The 16,917-nt window shown below is 38.4% G+C and overlaps 1 protein-coding gene across 5 annotated transcripts in view; it reads right to left on the reverse strand.

Annotated features, from left to right (window-relative positions):
• Positions 1-16,917, reverse strand: part of LOC129778971 (uncharacterized) — a 533,137-nt gene that overhangs the window by 49,181 nt on the left and 467,039 nt on the right. For all 5 annotated transcript variants that reach the window (XM_055786185.1, XM_055786184.1, XM_055786183.1 and 2 more), the window contains 3 exons: positions 2,048-2,164; positions 1,829-1,960; positions 1,440-1,699 (listed from right to left, as the gene is read on the reverse strand). In XM_055786185.1, the coding sequence (XP_055642160.1) occupies positions 1,440-1,699; positions 1,829-1,960; positions 2,048-2,164 (509 nt within the window). The remainder of the gene's footprint in view (positions 1-1,439; positions 1,700-1,828; positions 1,961-2,047; positions 2,165-16,917) is intronic.

Raw genomic sequence — 16,917 nt, forward strand, 5'->3', positions numbered from 1 at the left:
CTCCATTTTGTCCTGTGTCGCATCGTGAGTAAGTTTGTGTTTGATGTTTTCCCCGAGATCCCTCAACAAACGACCCAAGCTGCGTCGAAAGAACCAGCTAAACAAAGTAAAAACTATCAAATTGCATTATAATGTTCATTGGAAGTCCCCTCTGTCTTCAGATTTTGATCAGACAGCTGGTTTTTGAGCAAATTTATTTTTGTGAAAAAAAGATAAATGGTTTTGGCCAAATCAGTCCAAATAAAAATTGGCCATATGATAAGGAAAATTGTAATCTTCTACTATTAAATCCCGCACTATTACTATTGAAAGATATAAGTAGCTTCAACTGAATAAACTAAAAGAAAACACGTTTATTGTTCAGGTTATACTCCCAATAAAACTTCCGAAACGAAAATCGACATTTTATTGACAATAAAGTAATTCTCCAGGATTATGTTAACATTTTCCAACCGATGGAATTCCCAGATTTAGTGGCTATATAGTAGAGATCCCTCTTAAGGGAAATAAAAAGTTTTCACCCAAGAACAATAATATTAATCCTATCGCTGTACGCTATTCAGTACCATTTTTCCTTTCAAGTTTTGTTTCCTCTGAAGATTCCCTCTTCTTGGTTTCAATATCTTACTCATTTCGTTCTGAAGAAATGACGTTTCTTTGAAGGCGTAGAGGAAAAACCCCGGAGCCCTTCCCGATGGTATTTTAATTATATTTTCTGGTGCAATTTCCCCGTCTGACAGGGTTTTTTTTAAATAACTTTTCCACGCCTTGGTTCGGTCTGCTCGTCTCCCAGTTTTGAGTTCTTCCCGTTCCTCGACGGTGGGATTAGATTGAAAAACTTGTCTCTTTCTTGTTGCAACCTGAAACTTGCTCTCTTCCAAGGCTCCAAGGCTTGCCGGATAGTTTCGGTCTGTAACTTCGTTGGTTAGTTGAGAAGTTGAAAAGAAAGTGAATAATGAGGTGCGGTTCTGTAGGGGACACTGAGAGATGGAGAAGAGTAGAACAAAAACAACAAGCAGAAACACCTTCTTCCTGGTTAGTACACCACGGTACACAGGTGAAGTTGCTGTCGCAATGTTAATTAATGCATCAAAGTCATTGAAGGTAAGAGCAACTTGGAAATGACAACTGAGGACAAAGTTTTAAGGGCTCTTTGTCTAGTGGGTTTACGAGGATAATTGGTTGAAACGGAGAGAAAATTTCTAGTGTTCATAAACGAATGAACAACCTTAACCCAATTACAGCATAGCGGGAAGAGTGCGAAAAACTTTACACAGTTTGATGAAATAAAGAAGTACATTATCATGGATGGACAAATTGGGTATTATGTAGGATTTATGGATCCATGGCCATTTCATAGTCTTAAAAAATTTAGCTTTAAATAACAACTTAGGGATACACAACGCGCTGCTACAATTAAGGTCATTAATTATACTCACTCAACCGTTTTCACAGTCAATTTAGCGGGCGAAATATTGTTCGCAAGCGCATGCTGATGCATGTGTAGCGCTGCCAAACGGAGTGCCACTTCCGGCTGGAGTTCCGGCGCGAATCGTTCCTGGGTCACATCGTTGCAGCACTGCAGGAACAGATAATCCAGCGCGTTCAGATCCCTCTGGGCGAGGGCAGCTGCGGACACGGGCACGAATGTCACCCGAAACAGGCAGCGCAATTTGTGTGCCCCCGGTCGGGCCGCTATCTGTTGATTAGTTTTGTTAGAAAGAAGAAAAAAATGAACAATAGAGCGGAAAAAAATGTTTGAGAATTTGATAATCATTAGAAAAGTTTATGACACGGGTGGAATTTTCGGGACTTCGGCACCACTCACCCTAGCTACGGTTTCCTGTGGATCCAGAAGGGTCAGTTTGTTCCGTTTCAAACTTTTTACGTGCTCCAGCACCAGACTGAAATGCTCGCCGGTGCTTAGGCAAAGTTTATCACGTAACGATGTAACAACATCCTGTGCATTGAAAGAAATGTTTATTTTAGTCATCAACAGGCGATTCTGGGTGGTGTGGCCGTGTGGCGTGGGACCAATAGTACTCACCTGAACGGTTGTGGTCGAGTCGTACTTAAACGATTTAGTTTGGCCGTTCTCCAGGAAAACTTTGAGCACGTTCGCCATCGGGGGAACGCATAGGTCGCCCAGAGAGAAAGCGGAGGGCTGTTAAGGGAGAAGAAAGGATAGGACATAGTTGAGACATTGGTATGAGGTGAAGAGTATTTACAATTCATGTGGTTATCGGATCTTCAACAAAGATCACTTTACAGTGATGCATTTGTCGGAAGTGGAATTCTCTTTCATTAAAAATTATTATTTCCATCTAAGAGCGTATCCGTATCAAAAGGGGCCATACAATTGGACTTAGATTTGATACCCTCGAAACTATATTTAGTAATACCATTGAATACCTAAATTCACCCAATGACGATATTTCAGAAACAAAAAATGAGATATTTGAACATGACAGTGGGTGGTGAGTTTTCACAGTCTGTAAGGTATGAAACCTCCCTATGAAATGCTAAATGAGAAATATCAAATGATTGGATTTGTTTTAACACATTCGACGCCCCGTCACCCAGATATGGGTGACACTTTCCTCGCTCAAATTAAGTAGGATTTTTAGAAGGAATTTGATAGAATAGGCACCTAAATGTAACTATAGGATATGAAGAAAAATAATAAAATCATAACCATAATATTATACTGTTTATACTATACTTTTTATTAATTTATAGTACGGATGGTTTGTACTGCAGTTTTTTGCAAAACCCCTATACTATGACTTTGGCATGTGTTATTGTCATCAATTATCAAATTATCAAAACATTATCAAAAGTTATCTATAAACAAAGTCTGATCTTCATTTAATAATTTAATCGCAAGTTGGGCTCTGCAAGAAACTCAAAAACGTTGCGTTGGGCGTCGAACGTGTTAAAACGAAAAACTAGAAAATTGTCACGCAAATGTGACTATTTCTTACACAATGAGCCGTAAAAGGAAGAAAATCGGGTAGCAGCTTAAGATTTGTTTTACATACCATTCTTTTTGGTTCCCTAGTTTGTAATTGGTTTAAGTTGACGAAAATTGGAAGCATTCCCGTTTTACTTTTTTCTGTGCTTTCTGTTCAATGGTCAGAGCTGTCATAGTCTAGATTTTCCAGATTTTTGAAACCAAAAATATTACACTAAAATTACTCACAGAAAATCAAAATAGTTTGCAGCAAATGGCTGTGCAAAATAAAAAATCTTGTGAGGAAACGTTAAAAATGTTACAGAATACATTTGTTTAGTCAACTATGTCGAATATACGGGTGTATGATTGGTATAAGGCATTCAAAGACGGCCGCGAAGAGATGAACGATTTGCCACGTCAAGGACGACCATCCACCTCTTGAACTGATGAAAACATCGACAACATAATAGGAATGGTGCTCGGAAATCGTCATTGAAGTCTTGGAGAGCTAGCCCGTTCGTCATATTTTGATTGATGTGTTAAGGCGGAATTCGATCTATTCAACGTGTTACATGCTACAAGTCAATGGTTCTTGCTTGTTAGAGCGTCTCTCTTTGCGACATAATTGGTCTTGTCGAGCATTGTTGGCCTTATCCAATGGCCTGCGGATCGGTGCGGCGTGTGTAGCACGACATGTACGACAATATTGAAGCAACTACGTCATTTATTGACGATTATCATAATTCATCATAATAATGGAACAGCAAAATATTTGATCATAAAAACAATAACATCAGAACAGATATGTTGGAGCAGTTACATCTGTGTAGTGGCTGTAATGGAAACAACATAAAAAATTCCGCAATTATCATATCCATTGTTGATTACCATTGAGATTTGTAGCATGTAGCATGTTGAATAGATGGAATGCCGCCTTTAGGCATGAGAAAAGTCGTCGCACGTTTGATTAGTGCCAAAAGAGCTTAATTTTCTTCAAAAAAATTATTGCAATCAAGTTATCGCATTCAATCAATCGCGTTCATCCAACGCATAAGGCGTCGTGCACAAATTACGTAACACACGAAGGAGGGGAGGGGGGTCGGAGATTTCGTTACTTAATGTGTTATAGGGGGGAGGGGGGTTAGCCGTGATCGTTACGTAACAAAATCCATTTTTATTCCCTAATAAATCAACGCGCCCACATACTCAATGATGTTTGTTCAGTATTTGTGAATTGATTCCGTAGTGATGGATCGAGTCCTGTGTCGCTGTGTGCGCTGTGTTTACGCATTGAAGCAATGAAAATTTGCATCGTAAACTTCAACGTTTTCCGTCTCGCCATAACCAGCAAGCGAAAACTTGAAACAAGGGTCCCGCACGCATTAGCAGAGTGAGCACCAGCCAGCGAACGAGACACAACAAACACAACGACAAGAGCGACGTTGATTGGTTAACATTCTGATGCGCGAGCCTGAAAAAAACATCTAAAATGCCTGTGCGCTGCGTGGGGGAATAATCCAGACTCATTCCAATTTAGACAGTGTACCGAAAATGTAGATTCCTGTGTTAGTAAGCGTTTCAATGAAGTTGGTATTTCAATTTGTTGTTCCAAGTTTAAAATAAAATACTTAGAGTTATCTTTAGTATTTTGTTTCCAACAGTCGTTTTGAAGACAATATTAAGGTGAAGGTGGAAGCTAGTCACAAATGGCTGCCACAATGGCGCTCATTTCTTTCATCTCCCTCCCTCACCTCTCGCCCGAAAATCAATAATTTTGCGAAACAGTGTGAAGAAAATGATCGTTTTCGCACACTTCCCATCAAGTAATATCAACCAAACTCTAATCGATTACTCACAAGATATTAAATTTTCATCTGCTTTCGCACCGTATAGTGAAGAACGTCGGAAAACTCGAGCAAGTGCTCTGAAAGTTAAATTTTCGTTTTTCAATCTTCTGCAATGGTTTTGTTTGTATTGGTGGAAGCATCGTTATTTTTTCGACACTGATGCCAAACAACATCATCGAAACAGCTATAAAAACCACTCAATAAAATGTTATTCCGGAGTCATAGCGTCCCATGTCATGAAAATCAATAGAATAAAATTGTGTTGATATAAATACAATTATTATTTTTACGTTTAATGGGTCTATAATGTAAGTTTTAGCAACTTTAACATTGGGTAAGAAAATTGTATTGCAGAGATCGGAACACTGCCACGGCTGCCTATGCTTTCAAAAACACTAAACGGAAAAGTATTAAATTCAATCTAAATGCCTCGGCCAACGAAGAGAAGGGTTAAGGCTTTCCAACGTGAATATGTGAAAACAATACGATCAACGAAGGAAAATATTAAGGAATTATCAACATCGAGTTACTATGCGGAAGAACTTGTTAATACCAAAAGAGCCCCAATTCGCATGTGTTATAAATTTGCTCATGTTACGCTCGCGTATAATCAGAATCATATGCAAATGCACCTTCTATATATATTTATATTTGCAATTGTTCATCGGAACATATCGTTCATACATTTTACTTTAGTATTGAATTGTTATTTGTTTTTTTTTTCAAATGTATTCAAAGACTCGTGTCAATGAAGCGCCACACAGTCTGATAAGTGAATTGATCTATTTACGTGTGCTTTGCTCTTCTCTCACAAACACTATTACCCCATTTTTACACGAGGGTTTACCTATACTACTACAATGGCTAGCTTCCACCTTCACCTTAAATAGAGTGAAATCTTCCACTGGCAGTGAACTATCAATAATAGCGAAAATTCGTTTTTAAAACTGAGTCAGTGCCAAACTGACTCTGTAATAAAAAAACGTTTTCAGTTTCACGAATGCGTTGGTTTGTTGGTGTACGTTATATAGTCTGATTTGTTTATATTTACGACGGCAAATGTACAGTGTCGACGTCTGGTGGTGATATTAGTGCTTGGGAGGTAAATTGTTCTCCATCAGATCAGAAGGGCCAAGTGCAGTGTAAACATATAAAAGTTTGAATGAAAATTTGTACTTCATATTGTTCGATTACCTAGCACATGTAGTTCTGACACTCACTTAACCATTTGTCGATGCATTTCCTGTTTGTTCCACAAATAATTACTATTATAATATAAAATCATCATTAGACACAGTTTTCGTTCAATATGTTTCTGCGATATCGGAAAAATCCTCTTATTTAATCACATAAAATAAATATTCGATACGTTAAAGTAAATTTTCATTCATAATTTTGATTTTGAAATTTATTCCACCTGAATATCCATCATTATTTTCACCTCCCAATGAAAGCACACGTAGCTTAATGCCGTCTACTCGAATATACTCTTCAAAATCAGAATCCGAATTGGATTACGCTTCCAATAATACAAAAGCAAAAGCAGCAGGTTTTCCATTTTCATAGTCTTTATTTTTAGATTTTCCAAAATAATATTCGGAACTTGACAGTTCAGTATAGTTGTATTGGTGAACCCGAGTGCCAACCCGTGAAACATCTCAGTGCGAAACTAACAGTTTTCGGGGCGAACTAGTGCGACACTGAGTGCGAAACTGAGTGAATAAAAAAACGTTTTGACAGCAGTTAGTGCGGCACTGGGGTTGAAACTGAACAAAAACGAATTCGCTATAAGCAACTCCAAAATCGTGTTTCAAAGTGTTTCGCTCCTGTCGCAAATTGTTCTATTACCACGTGGTTCGTCATCGAAATTAATAATTTTTCTCAGAACTATTTTAATATAACTTCATTCATTCACACAGTTTAGAGGAACTGCGAATAATGGACAAAAATGAACTGTTCCAACGACTTTTTAAAGCTATCATCAAAGCTAATCCTCAGAGCAGCAAGAAGAAGACAGGATGAAGCAGTACGAATTTGGAATAAATCGAAGGAAAATCCGAAGACGCAGGAAAAATACATTTCTGAAAAACTCTCCGAAATTCAACCAAAAATAACTTCGCAAACTGGTACTTTGCTCAAAATTTTGGGGACAGTCAAGTACAAGTACCCCGAAGCAGAGTAAAGATTCTGTTCCACTGTTGGAGCCTACAGAACATTCTGATAGCGGCGATCAACCAGAACCAACACAAAACCGACCAGCATTCGTTCAGGATAGACTGAAGTTGGAGTTCGCAAGCATCAATGTTGAAATTGTAAGTACATTCAGAATCAGAATCAATCTGAATAGAATTTATCTTTTCTTGCAAGGTCAAGCTCAGAGAAATGGAAGACTCCGGATTACTTACGGAAGAAGACAAATCAAAGCTAAGCAGATGCTTGAAGGATCGGAAGCAGATGGAAGTTAAGCTAAAAACCAAGGCATCAGCCCAAGAGCGCCAACAGCGGTTCCGGGATGAGAAGAAAAAATCAATGCGAAACCTATTCACCAAACTAACCTGAGGCCAAGGATATTTTGAAGGCACACAGTTCTACTGGACGACCGCCATTGGAGGAAAGCCAGCCAGATTTACTTAAAGCAATTGTGGACATTGCAATGCATGGATCAGCAGCTGAGGAGAAACGGCAGGATGAGAGATATCGGTGCATTAAAACTCTTTCGGAACTGACCGAAGCGCTAAAGCACAAAGGATTCCATGTTAATCGGTCGGGTACGTATCTTCGTTTGATTCCTCATAAAGTAACCAGTATCGAAGGTAAACGTCACGTACACACAGTACCAGTAAAATTATTAAAGGCTAGGAATGATAGCCACAAAGTACATGTAGATAGTAAATTTTGTACTGCGACCATACATATGCTTGAGCAGCTGGCTTCGATTCTGGGACCGAATGAGGTGTGTTTTCTGAGTCAAGATGATAGAGCACGTGTTGTAATGGGCTTAACAGCAGCCAATAAACAGGCACCGATATTAATGTACCTCGAATATCGCGTTAATCTTCCGGATCATGATTTCGTCGTGGCAGCTAAACATAAGCTTATTCCATCTGTTATCGCAGGATGCAGTATAAAGCCAGGACACATTGGACAAGCTGAAGCAGTTGGATACTGTGGTCCAACGTACGTTGCAGTTCGTTCGGGAAAGCACTGTTCTTCAAATGCATTTTCTCATGGGCTCGACTTTACAACGGTTTGCGAACTGCTTGAATTCGATGAAATTATTCGGTATCAAGGAACAGTTAAGCCAGTAATCATAATTACTGTGGATGGAGGAGAACGAGAACCCTTGTTATAAAAAGGTCATAGATATGGCGATTCATCATTTTAATAAATTGAATCTTGATGCAATATTCGTTGCTACAAATGCTCCAGGACGCAGTGCTTTCAACCGCGTTGAACGTCGAATGGCTCCTCTTTCCCGCGAGTTAGCAGGCCTAATACTTCCTCATGATCATTACGGATCTCACTTGGATGAAAAATTCAAAACAAGAGACCCGGAACTGGAAGCGAAAAATTTTGAGTATGCAGGGGAATCGTTAGCTGATGTGTGGAACAACCAAGCGATCGATGGATATCCTGTTAAAGCAGAATATATTGAGCCCAACAACTCTCAAATCGATGAAGCGGAATTAATAGGATATACAGCCGAGTGGTTTGCTCTTCACGTAAGGACATCCCAGTACTTTTTTGCAAGTAGTGAAATGTAACGACAGGAACTGCTGCCATGAACCAAGGAGTAGTTACTTTTGTATTAATCAACATGAATTTATTACACTGATATTTGAATTATACAATAAATATAACAAATAAATAAAACTGAAATATGAAAACTTTTCGAATGATTTTTAATTTGTTCAAAGATTATATTAGCGTTACGTAACTTAAGGGGGAGGGGGTGCGTTACTTTTTGTTACATAGGGGGGGGAGGTGGTCTAAAAATCGCATTTTTAGCGTTACGTAATTGGTGCACGATGCCTAATTACTGACAACGAGACATGGGTGTGACTTTTTCTGTGTTAATTTTAAAAATAATTTCATCTGTGATTTGTGTTTTCATTCACGACCATATAGTGACCAGCAGCGAGGCTTTCCAAATTGCTTTCCTCAATGCCGAAAGTTTAGTTCAGTTCCATATTAGCCTTTTCACTATGATAGAGGCGAATGAATTGAGAATGTATGAAGCAATTCACAACTTCATTATCATTTGTATTCTCTTCAGGCAACACCCATACGCAGAGGTTTCGCAAATTGCCTTTTTCAAGTTTAGTTTTGTTGTCAATTGGCCTTTTCAAAGCTAGATGTGAAATAACTAAGAAAGTTTAAAGCCACTTCAACAAGTTCGTCGCCCCGTCACTTAGATATGGGTGACACTTTTCACGTTCAAATTAAATAGGATTTTAAAAAGGAATTCGATAGAATGGGCACCTAAATGTAACTATAGGATATGTAGAAAAATGTTCTCGAAGAAAAGAATTATTTGCAATGCATATTCAGTGCAGTGCATATTGACAAAAACTAAACAAACTGCGACATATAGGGTATGGCATAAAAAAAATCCACTTCATAGTATATTTTAACCATTTTAACCATAAAACCAAAACCATTGGTTTGATCCGGGCCGATCGGAAGAATGCTGCTGTTTTCTTCGCAGTATGCTCCGGGTCATTATCTTGATGAAAGGTGTAGTTATCCTCCAGCCAGCATGTATTTTTCCAGGTTCTCGCACAAAATGTCGATGTAACCATCGGTAATCGTAGACCCCAGCGAGAAACATCCCCACACCATGAAGATTCCACCACCGTGCTTCATAATCGGTTGTAGATGCCGGTCCGGGAAGCCCTCTTCATTCTTCCGCCACATTCGGATTGACCTTTTCTCGTTCAACAGCTCAAACTTGGACTCGCCCGAACAAATATCGCGCATTCAGAACTCCAGCGACTTGTTGACATGGTCCCTCGCCAACGGAAGTTGTTTTTTGTTGGTGTTGCTTATCATCGATCGCTTTTTGACGAAGTAGCTCTTCAGGACCCGTTCCACGAACCATCGGAAGGGTTAAGATCCAACCATTCTTTAATCGCTTTAATTAATTCTCGACGTTCGTGAGTTTTTGTTTTACTTCCCGGACGAATAGTGGGTCGATTCTTGCATCGTTCCTACGCCTCGGTTCTCTTCCCGGCCGATCGGCAACATTGCCGAGCATCTGATGCTTTCGAATAACCAGCTGGACCACACCACGGTTTACCTCATACTTCTCAGCAATTTTTCGTTGAGACTCCTTACGCTGGAAGTCACAAACAATAAAATTTCGGATCTGTGTTGAGATTTGCTTTCCACTTTCCACAGATTTGCTTTCCAGCGCCAAAAACACGTCACTACGCACGAAAAGTTGACGAAACAGTTATGAAAATTACGTTCGTGCCAGATGTAAACAATCAGCTGTCAAAACCGAGGGGTAACATCGACGAAGAAAACATATTCTAAAAGTACCCATTTGGGAACAAACATATTTTTTTTCTTTTTCTAAAAAGTAAATCAATGATACTTAAATGTAATAATGTTCTACTCACTACCTACTTTTACGTGGTATTGACTGGAATATCGAAAACTTTTAAAATACTTTTGTCTTGGACTTTCCCAGGTTAACTGGTTGCTAGAGCCCTCGGCAATACGTGTGTGAAATGAAAGTGCGCGTTTTCTACCTCAAACAATTTCTTTCATACTTTATTTCACGCGGAATTTATTTCTGCTGCTGCTGTGCAGTGGATCGCCGATGGTGATAAAAGAGATACTGAGCCTTATCTCAGTTCCCTATTTATATGCTAAGCTTTTTACCAAACCAGGAAACAGTTAACGTTTATAACTATTCTTGCTTCGAACGGATTTTAACGATTTGAATACTAATCGAATCGGAATTTTTCTAAGATTTGTTTGTTCCCAATACATTTGTTTTGCCCATTTGTGTGCTTTCCCGAACAGAGCTGTCAATAACGGGCAACTTATGTAGCCGCTAGAATAGAAACAACGTAGAGGGATAGTAAAAAGAGAATATTTGCGAAGTAAACTCCACCCTTGCATAGTATGTAAGCTGTCGCTAGCGTATAAGTATTGCATCTCCTCTGAGGAAAATTCTTTCTGTGCCCGAAACAACAAAGGTCGCTTATTCTGCTCGTTTTATGTTTTATGTTTCCCCTCGAGCTGTGAACGCTAGCGAATATTTCACTTGAAGTGCATCTGGCATTGCAATTAACAAAGCCATCCGAATCATGGCAAAGCAGGCGAAAAAAAAGAAGAGTGAAAATGATTATAGGCCGCTTCTAGCCATCAGTGTTTGGCTTTGCGTGTGTTGCTTGTTTTAGTTGCGCGAAACTTAGAAATTGTTCCTTTCCTGTACATGTGAATAGCACACCTTCGATACTTTTAGTTGTCATTCGTATTTGCTCTCGTGCTCATCGACTCTGTTCTGGTGCAACAAACTCCTAGGTTTGTTGATGGTTTTGACCGAGAGTCGAGAAACGATTTGTCATAAACGGTCATTCTCGCGATGTTTCATTTTTATCGCTGCAACTGTGTGCATCTGTTAGACGCGTTTTCGATGCTTGTTGAATGGCGATGCACGGAAGATGTCTCTCGTTAAATATTCAGTGCAATGCGTGCATTGATATAAAGAAACATAACGCGACATATGACCAATTAATATATTTTTCTCGCAAATGCAAGAGAGAATCATTGCTTCTCGAAATGATTTTACAAAGCCATTAAACCTTTTCAACATTTTACTAAAGAGTTATTTACGAAATTTCGACGTATTCGCAAATAATATCCGAAATGATGAACCAACAAATTTAAAAAAAAATACTTGCGTAGTCCTACGTCCTAAGCGATCGTGTCTCGTATACAACCCCTTGGATTTTTTCCCCTTTCGTTCTCTGCGATTTTAATACAATAACTTCGTAGTTTAATGTAGATAATGCGGTCGTATACTGGTATACCGTATGCCAATCCAAAATTTTTTGTTTGTAAAAACAATAGTTTTTGATTTGTGTATAACGTGTATTTTATTGCTCGAATAATTACTACGAATCATGCTGCCTTTGTATCTGGGTTTCAGCGAGATTTCAGATTTTTCGAAACGTAATTGAACTGTGCCGAAAATGTAGTTTTCATTTTTGAATGCATATGGTTGCATATTACCAATGATGTTCTCCCAAATTTATGACGTCTCAAGCGACTTCCGCTTTTGTGCTACAACCCAACCGAACAAGAATAGCAGCAATGCTTACAGCAATCCCAAATGTGCAAACATCGAGTGCTGGTTTTCAGCATACATGAACATCATATCTGAATGCAGATGTATGAAATGTAAAGCAATTTGAGTGATGTGCTTGAAACTATGTGTGCAAATAGAGATATTTCATCATTTCGGTTCTTCGTGAAGTAACGTTTTCAGCATTCGAACATTGCGCTATATTCCTGTCAGCATCATCCTGCATCTAGAACACGCTGCACTGCACGAGTGTGTGCGTGTGTGTGTGTATGTATATTTGTACATATGTGGAACATCCTTTTCCACGAGGCTCCGACTTGTCTTGTTGAGCTGAGGTCAAAATTCCCAGCTGAACATTCTCACTATGTTCACGATATGTATGTGCATTGTGGTGGATACATATAGGCGCCCTCGGGCATCATATGCAGATGCTCCGGCGGAGGAATAATAATTGATGCCAAGATCTGCTGGCATCAGGGTTACAAAGATAAAGACACAGAGGGATGGGATGCGCTTTCGAAGCACTGCAGTGGCTCCTATTCGAAGGGCATTCTTTTGTTGGGAACAAAACGAGGAAATTTAATAAATGGATGAATGTCCTCAAATGAATTGAATAACTTTTGAGTGGACTGCTTGGACAAAGAGTGCTATTTTTGTGTAAATGTGTGATATTGCTTACTCCAAGGAATTTTTCCCTAATTTGGCGAATCATCCATTCACTACTAGCGCCAGTTACGATTATGAGAAGGGCCGAACATAAATGTTCACTTTTCTCTAACACAAAATAACCCTCATTATCCTCAATCGATGGGAAACCTTTACGAAGCAATAAAAATGAATGGGTTGAGATTGCCCCAGAATCAGGAATTTTTGCAAAGTACCCTCTTCCGGATTCATTAGCCTTCCATCCCTTGTCATTCTTTTGCCTGCGAAAAATGGGTTAAGTTGAACCGTGAAAATGTCAACGGCGAGTGGAGAAGACAGCACCGCTGAATGATTTTCTGTATTATATATTATCATCAAGCTGGCCGAGGAAGTGTAAAAGAATTACACCCCCCCTTCTCGAGCCAAAGTTCGTTGTCTTCACTATCTTTCTTTCCTGAAGTGGCTAAATAATGGAAAAGGGACATCGTTGAAATGAGGGTGGGTTGCCCTTCTGGGGTTTATATTGTTCTTTTCCATTCTAGGTGCGTGTTATACTACAATTGCTTGGAGGCACCTTTGGGTGCTCAACAAGTTTATGAAATGAGATGCCAACCGTAAAAATTCAATTAAGAATCAATTAGATAACTGAGAAAAGGCACGGTGTGAACAAGTGTCAGCACAGTACTTTAGAAACAAGTACAATGAGACTTCTATAGAGGCCTAATCATTGTACTTCGTAGTTTGATTATTGTTGTTTTACTTTATCTGAATGTTGCATGTTTACGTATTTCGACTAAGTAGAAATACTGCTACTCAACAAAAAAAACTGCAAATATTAGTTATGGTTGAATCACATCGTTTGAGAATAGCTGATGATGTTAGTGAAATGAGTTTAAAGTTGTTGAATATACTTTGAAGAATCTATGCATACTAAAGGCATATTTTTGGAAAATTTTGAGGTTTAAACAATTAATTTTCTATATATGTGGAGATACTTGGTGTTTAGCTGTAGGAGTGTACGTCTTCAAAATGTCCGGAATGTACGCTGTAATCCACAATTCGTCTAGAAGTAGGACACGAATACTTGAGAGTTTGTTGAGTTAGAAGCAGTCACCTCGGCCACCGACCACAAAGAATATCAACGACCATTGATTTGATTTTGATTTTATTTTATTCTTGTGATCGATTTAGACAAAGACAGCAGAATCCCGAATCATGGAAAAATCGATATAAATTCGAATAATTCCGTTGTTGGATACCGAGATGAAACAGTATAAAAAACTCAAATGTTGAACAACTATTCTAAACGTGCATCGCTGCCTGTTCTTCGGAACAAAATAATTCTCGTCAACCCTTTGCGGTCGTATTTAATTTGGGCATGGGTGTCGTACTACTCGGAATTATTTTTCCTTGAAAAAGCAGTGATATATGCAAGACTATGAAAAATATATATATGTATGTATTAACTTAACAATGTATTTTAACTTTTAATTTTTATATATTTATTTTAGTTTTTGTATGTAAATTAATGTTCATATAAAAAAAATTGTCGCTTGACACATTATGCGATTATTCAAATAACATGAGACATTTATGCAAACAACAGTTCTGATACTTATGGACAATCTTTTCCATTACACCAAAGTGTTACAATGGCTAAATTCTGCTGTAATGATTCTTTTATCCCACATTCCTATGCATTCAACGCACTGTGTGTTGTCTTGTGTGGGTGACTACTTTGTTTGATACTGAGTACCGTTATCTATTATTTATAGGAGCACCGTATTGATTCGTGAATAGGTTCACAAGACGTCAAGCTTCGTTCAGGAAAAGCATAAACTGATACTTGGCTGAGTAAAATATAAGATTAGCATGGTTTCTTGCTGTGGTGGCTGAGAGCAGACAAACGACCACAAAGAGTTAAGACCCAGCCTTCATAACGTTACCAAAAATCTAGAAGGCCGAGCATTGTCGTGCTGCAAAATAACTTTGTCGTGTCTTTGCTCGTATTGTGGCCGTTTTTCCTTAAGTGCACGACTTAAACGCATCAATTGTCGTTGGTAGAGGTTCCCCGTAATGGTAAAATACGTTATTTTTCGACCTTCCAGAGTAGGGTCCCTTGGTTTGAAAATATACTGTTTGCCAATTCTTCATTTTCCGCCTCAAACCATCCATGCGTCCCCATTGATTTGATATACATATTGAATTAATGGAGACGCAAGTATTAGTTCATTGTAAAGGTTTTTACTAGTGACTACGGATAGTGCTTTGGCCGGGTTCCGGATATCCGGCTAGCTTCGAGGCTGGATAGTAGGTTGCCAATGAATGTATGGGAAAAAATCGACCCTAAAATTTCAAAAAGTTACCCTATACAAAATGTTCACTACCTCGAAAATACACCCTATGCCGAATTTCAGCTCAATCGGACTTAAGGGAGAGTGGCGCAAAGCGCTCAAAGTTTGCGTTTTGTGAAAATCAAAAAATGTCCCAAAAAATGGAAAAAATCGGGGTTTTCGAAAAAAAAATTTTGATGCCAAATGTCTTAAAATTGCATGAATCGTTGAGATCTAATGTCATCTCGAAATTTTTTTTTGGTCAAAAATCGACATTCTGGGACGTTTTTTTTCGGAGTACGTAACGAAAAGTATGGTTTTGGGTGCCAATAAAATTAGTTATCTCGATTTTTCATTCGGAACATGCTACGAAATGTTGATTTGCACGATGATACACTCTATGCAAAATATTAGCTCATTCGGGCTTCATTTACTGGTGTCACAAACGTTAAAATTTGAGTTTTTTGAAAACCGAAAAATCACCGAAAAAAGCGTCACTCCCCCTTAAGTCCGATTAAGCTGAAATTCGGCATAGGGTGTTTTTTCTAGGTGGTGAACATTTTTTGCGAGGTAACTTTTTGAAATCAGAGATGACCATTTTCATTGGCACCCTACTGGATAGGCTAATATCCGACAGCCGGATATTCGACGGCTCTTCATTAGTGAATACGAAACTAAGAGGTACGGTATGCGTATATGAAGCAAACGAAGCGTTAAATTTAAGAGGAAAATAAACACATTTTTATATAACAAAATTATGAACAAATATTGAATTTTCGGTTTAGAACGAATATCCTATTTAATAGTGTGTGAAGTTTTCTTCAAGGAATCTGGATTAGATTTTTTGTCCTAATAATCATTTTATATAATAACTAGTTGACCCGGTAAACGTTGTTCTGCCATATCAATTGTTTTTAGTGAATATGTTGGTTGTTAAATCAAAAATAACTAATGTATTGTAAGTGTGTTTCAATATTTTAACAATCTTTAAAATTGATCGAATGTGATCGATAAAATATAATGCATTGAACGATTTGAATGAAAATGTTTATGCTGCCTGAAATGATGTAGCGCATTGTTCGAAAAACAAATGTGAAACGTTCTTGACTCTTGTGTGTCTCACGATTCGATCAAAATCGACTTTTGCTTTCTGAACTTCGTTCGACTTGTCTTGGCTCTTTGCTCTTCCGCCAAATCTTTATCCATACTATAATTTGATTATCAGAGATAATTTTCTTTCAGGTATTTCCCCACTTGTAGAGAATGTGTCCCTCTGTTACACAGAACACATATTAGAGCCCATTTTATTTTTTGCCGTAGCATCTACTTCCATTTATAATTGTTGTTTGTTTTGCGTGCTAATTCTACCAGAAAATTCATTATCATTTTAGCTTCACATAAATGGAACACGAAGCTCAATGTCGTCTATGTTGCACATTTAGACAACTCGATAGGACTTGTGTCGAACGGATTCCAGAATAAGATGAACAGTTGATCAGTAGTCGGATATAGAATTTTTCAGAAAGTTACACTATCGGGCATATTGTGTGAGCTTATCAAACTGAAAATGTGCGTATGAGGCAATCTTCGCTTTTGTCATTTAACCTAAAACATCCAGTAAAGTGTTGGAACGAATACATGTTATGTTGTAATTAAGCTCATTAAACCATTTAATAGCAACTGACAATATCAAAGGCTGTGTCGGTGTTGCTCATGATAGTGTCGCAAGTGAATATATTCTTCCACACGTAGTTTTTCTTCATTTTGTCGTAGGGATCACAGTCGTTCGCTCTCTCCACCTTTGCGTGTATGTCG

This window comes from Toxorhynchites rutilus, chromosome 3 (assembly GCF_029784135.1).
Source record: "Toxorhynchites rutilus septentrionalis strain SRP chromosome 3, ASM2978413v1, whole genome shotgun sequence".
Taxonomy (NCBI): Eukaryota; Metazoa; Arthropoda; class Insecta; order Diptera; family Culicidae; genus Toxorhynchites; species Toxorhynchites rutilus.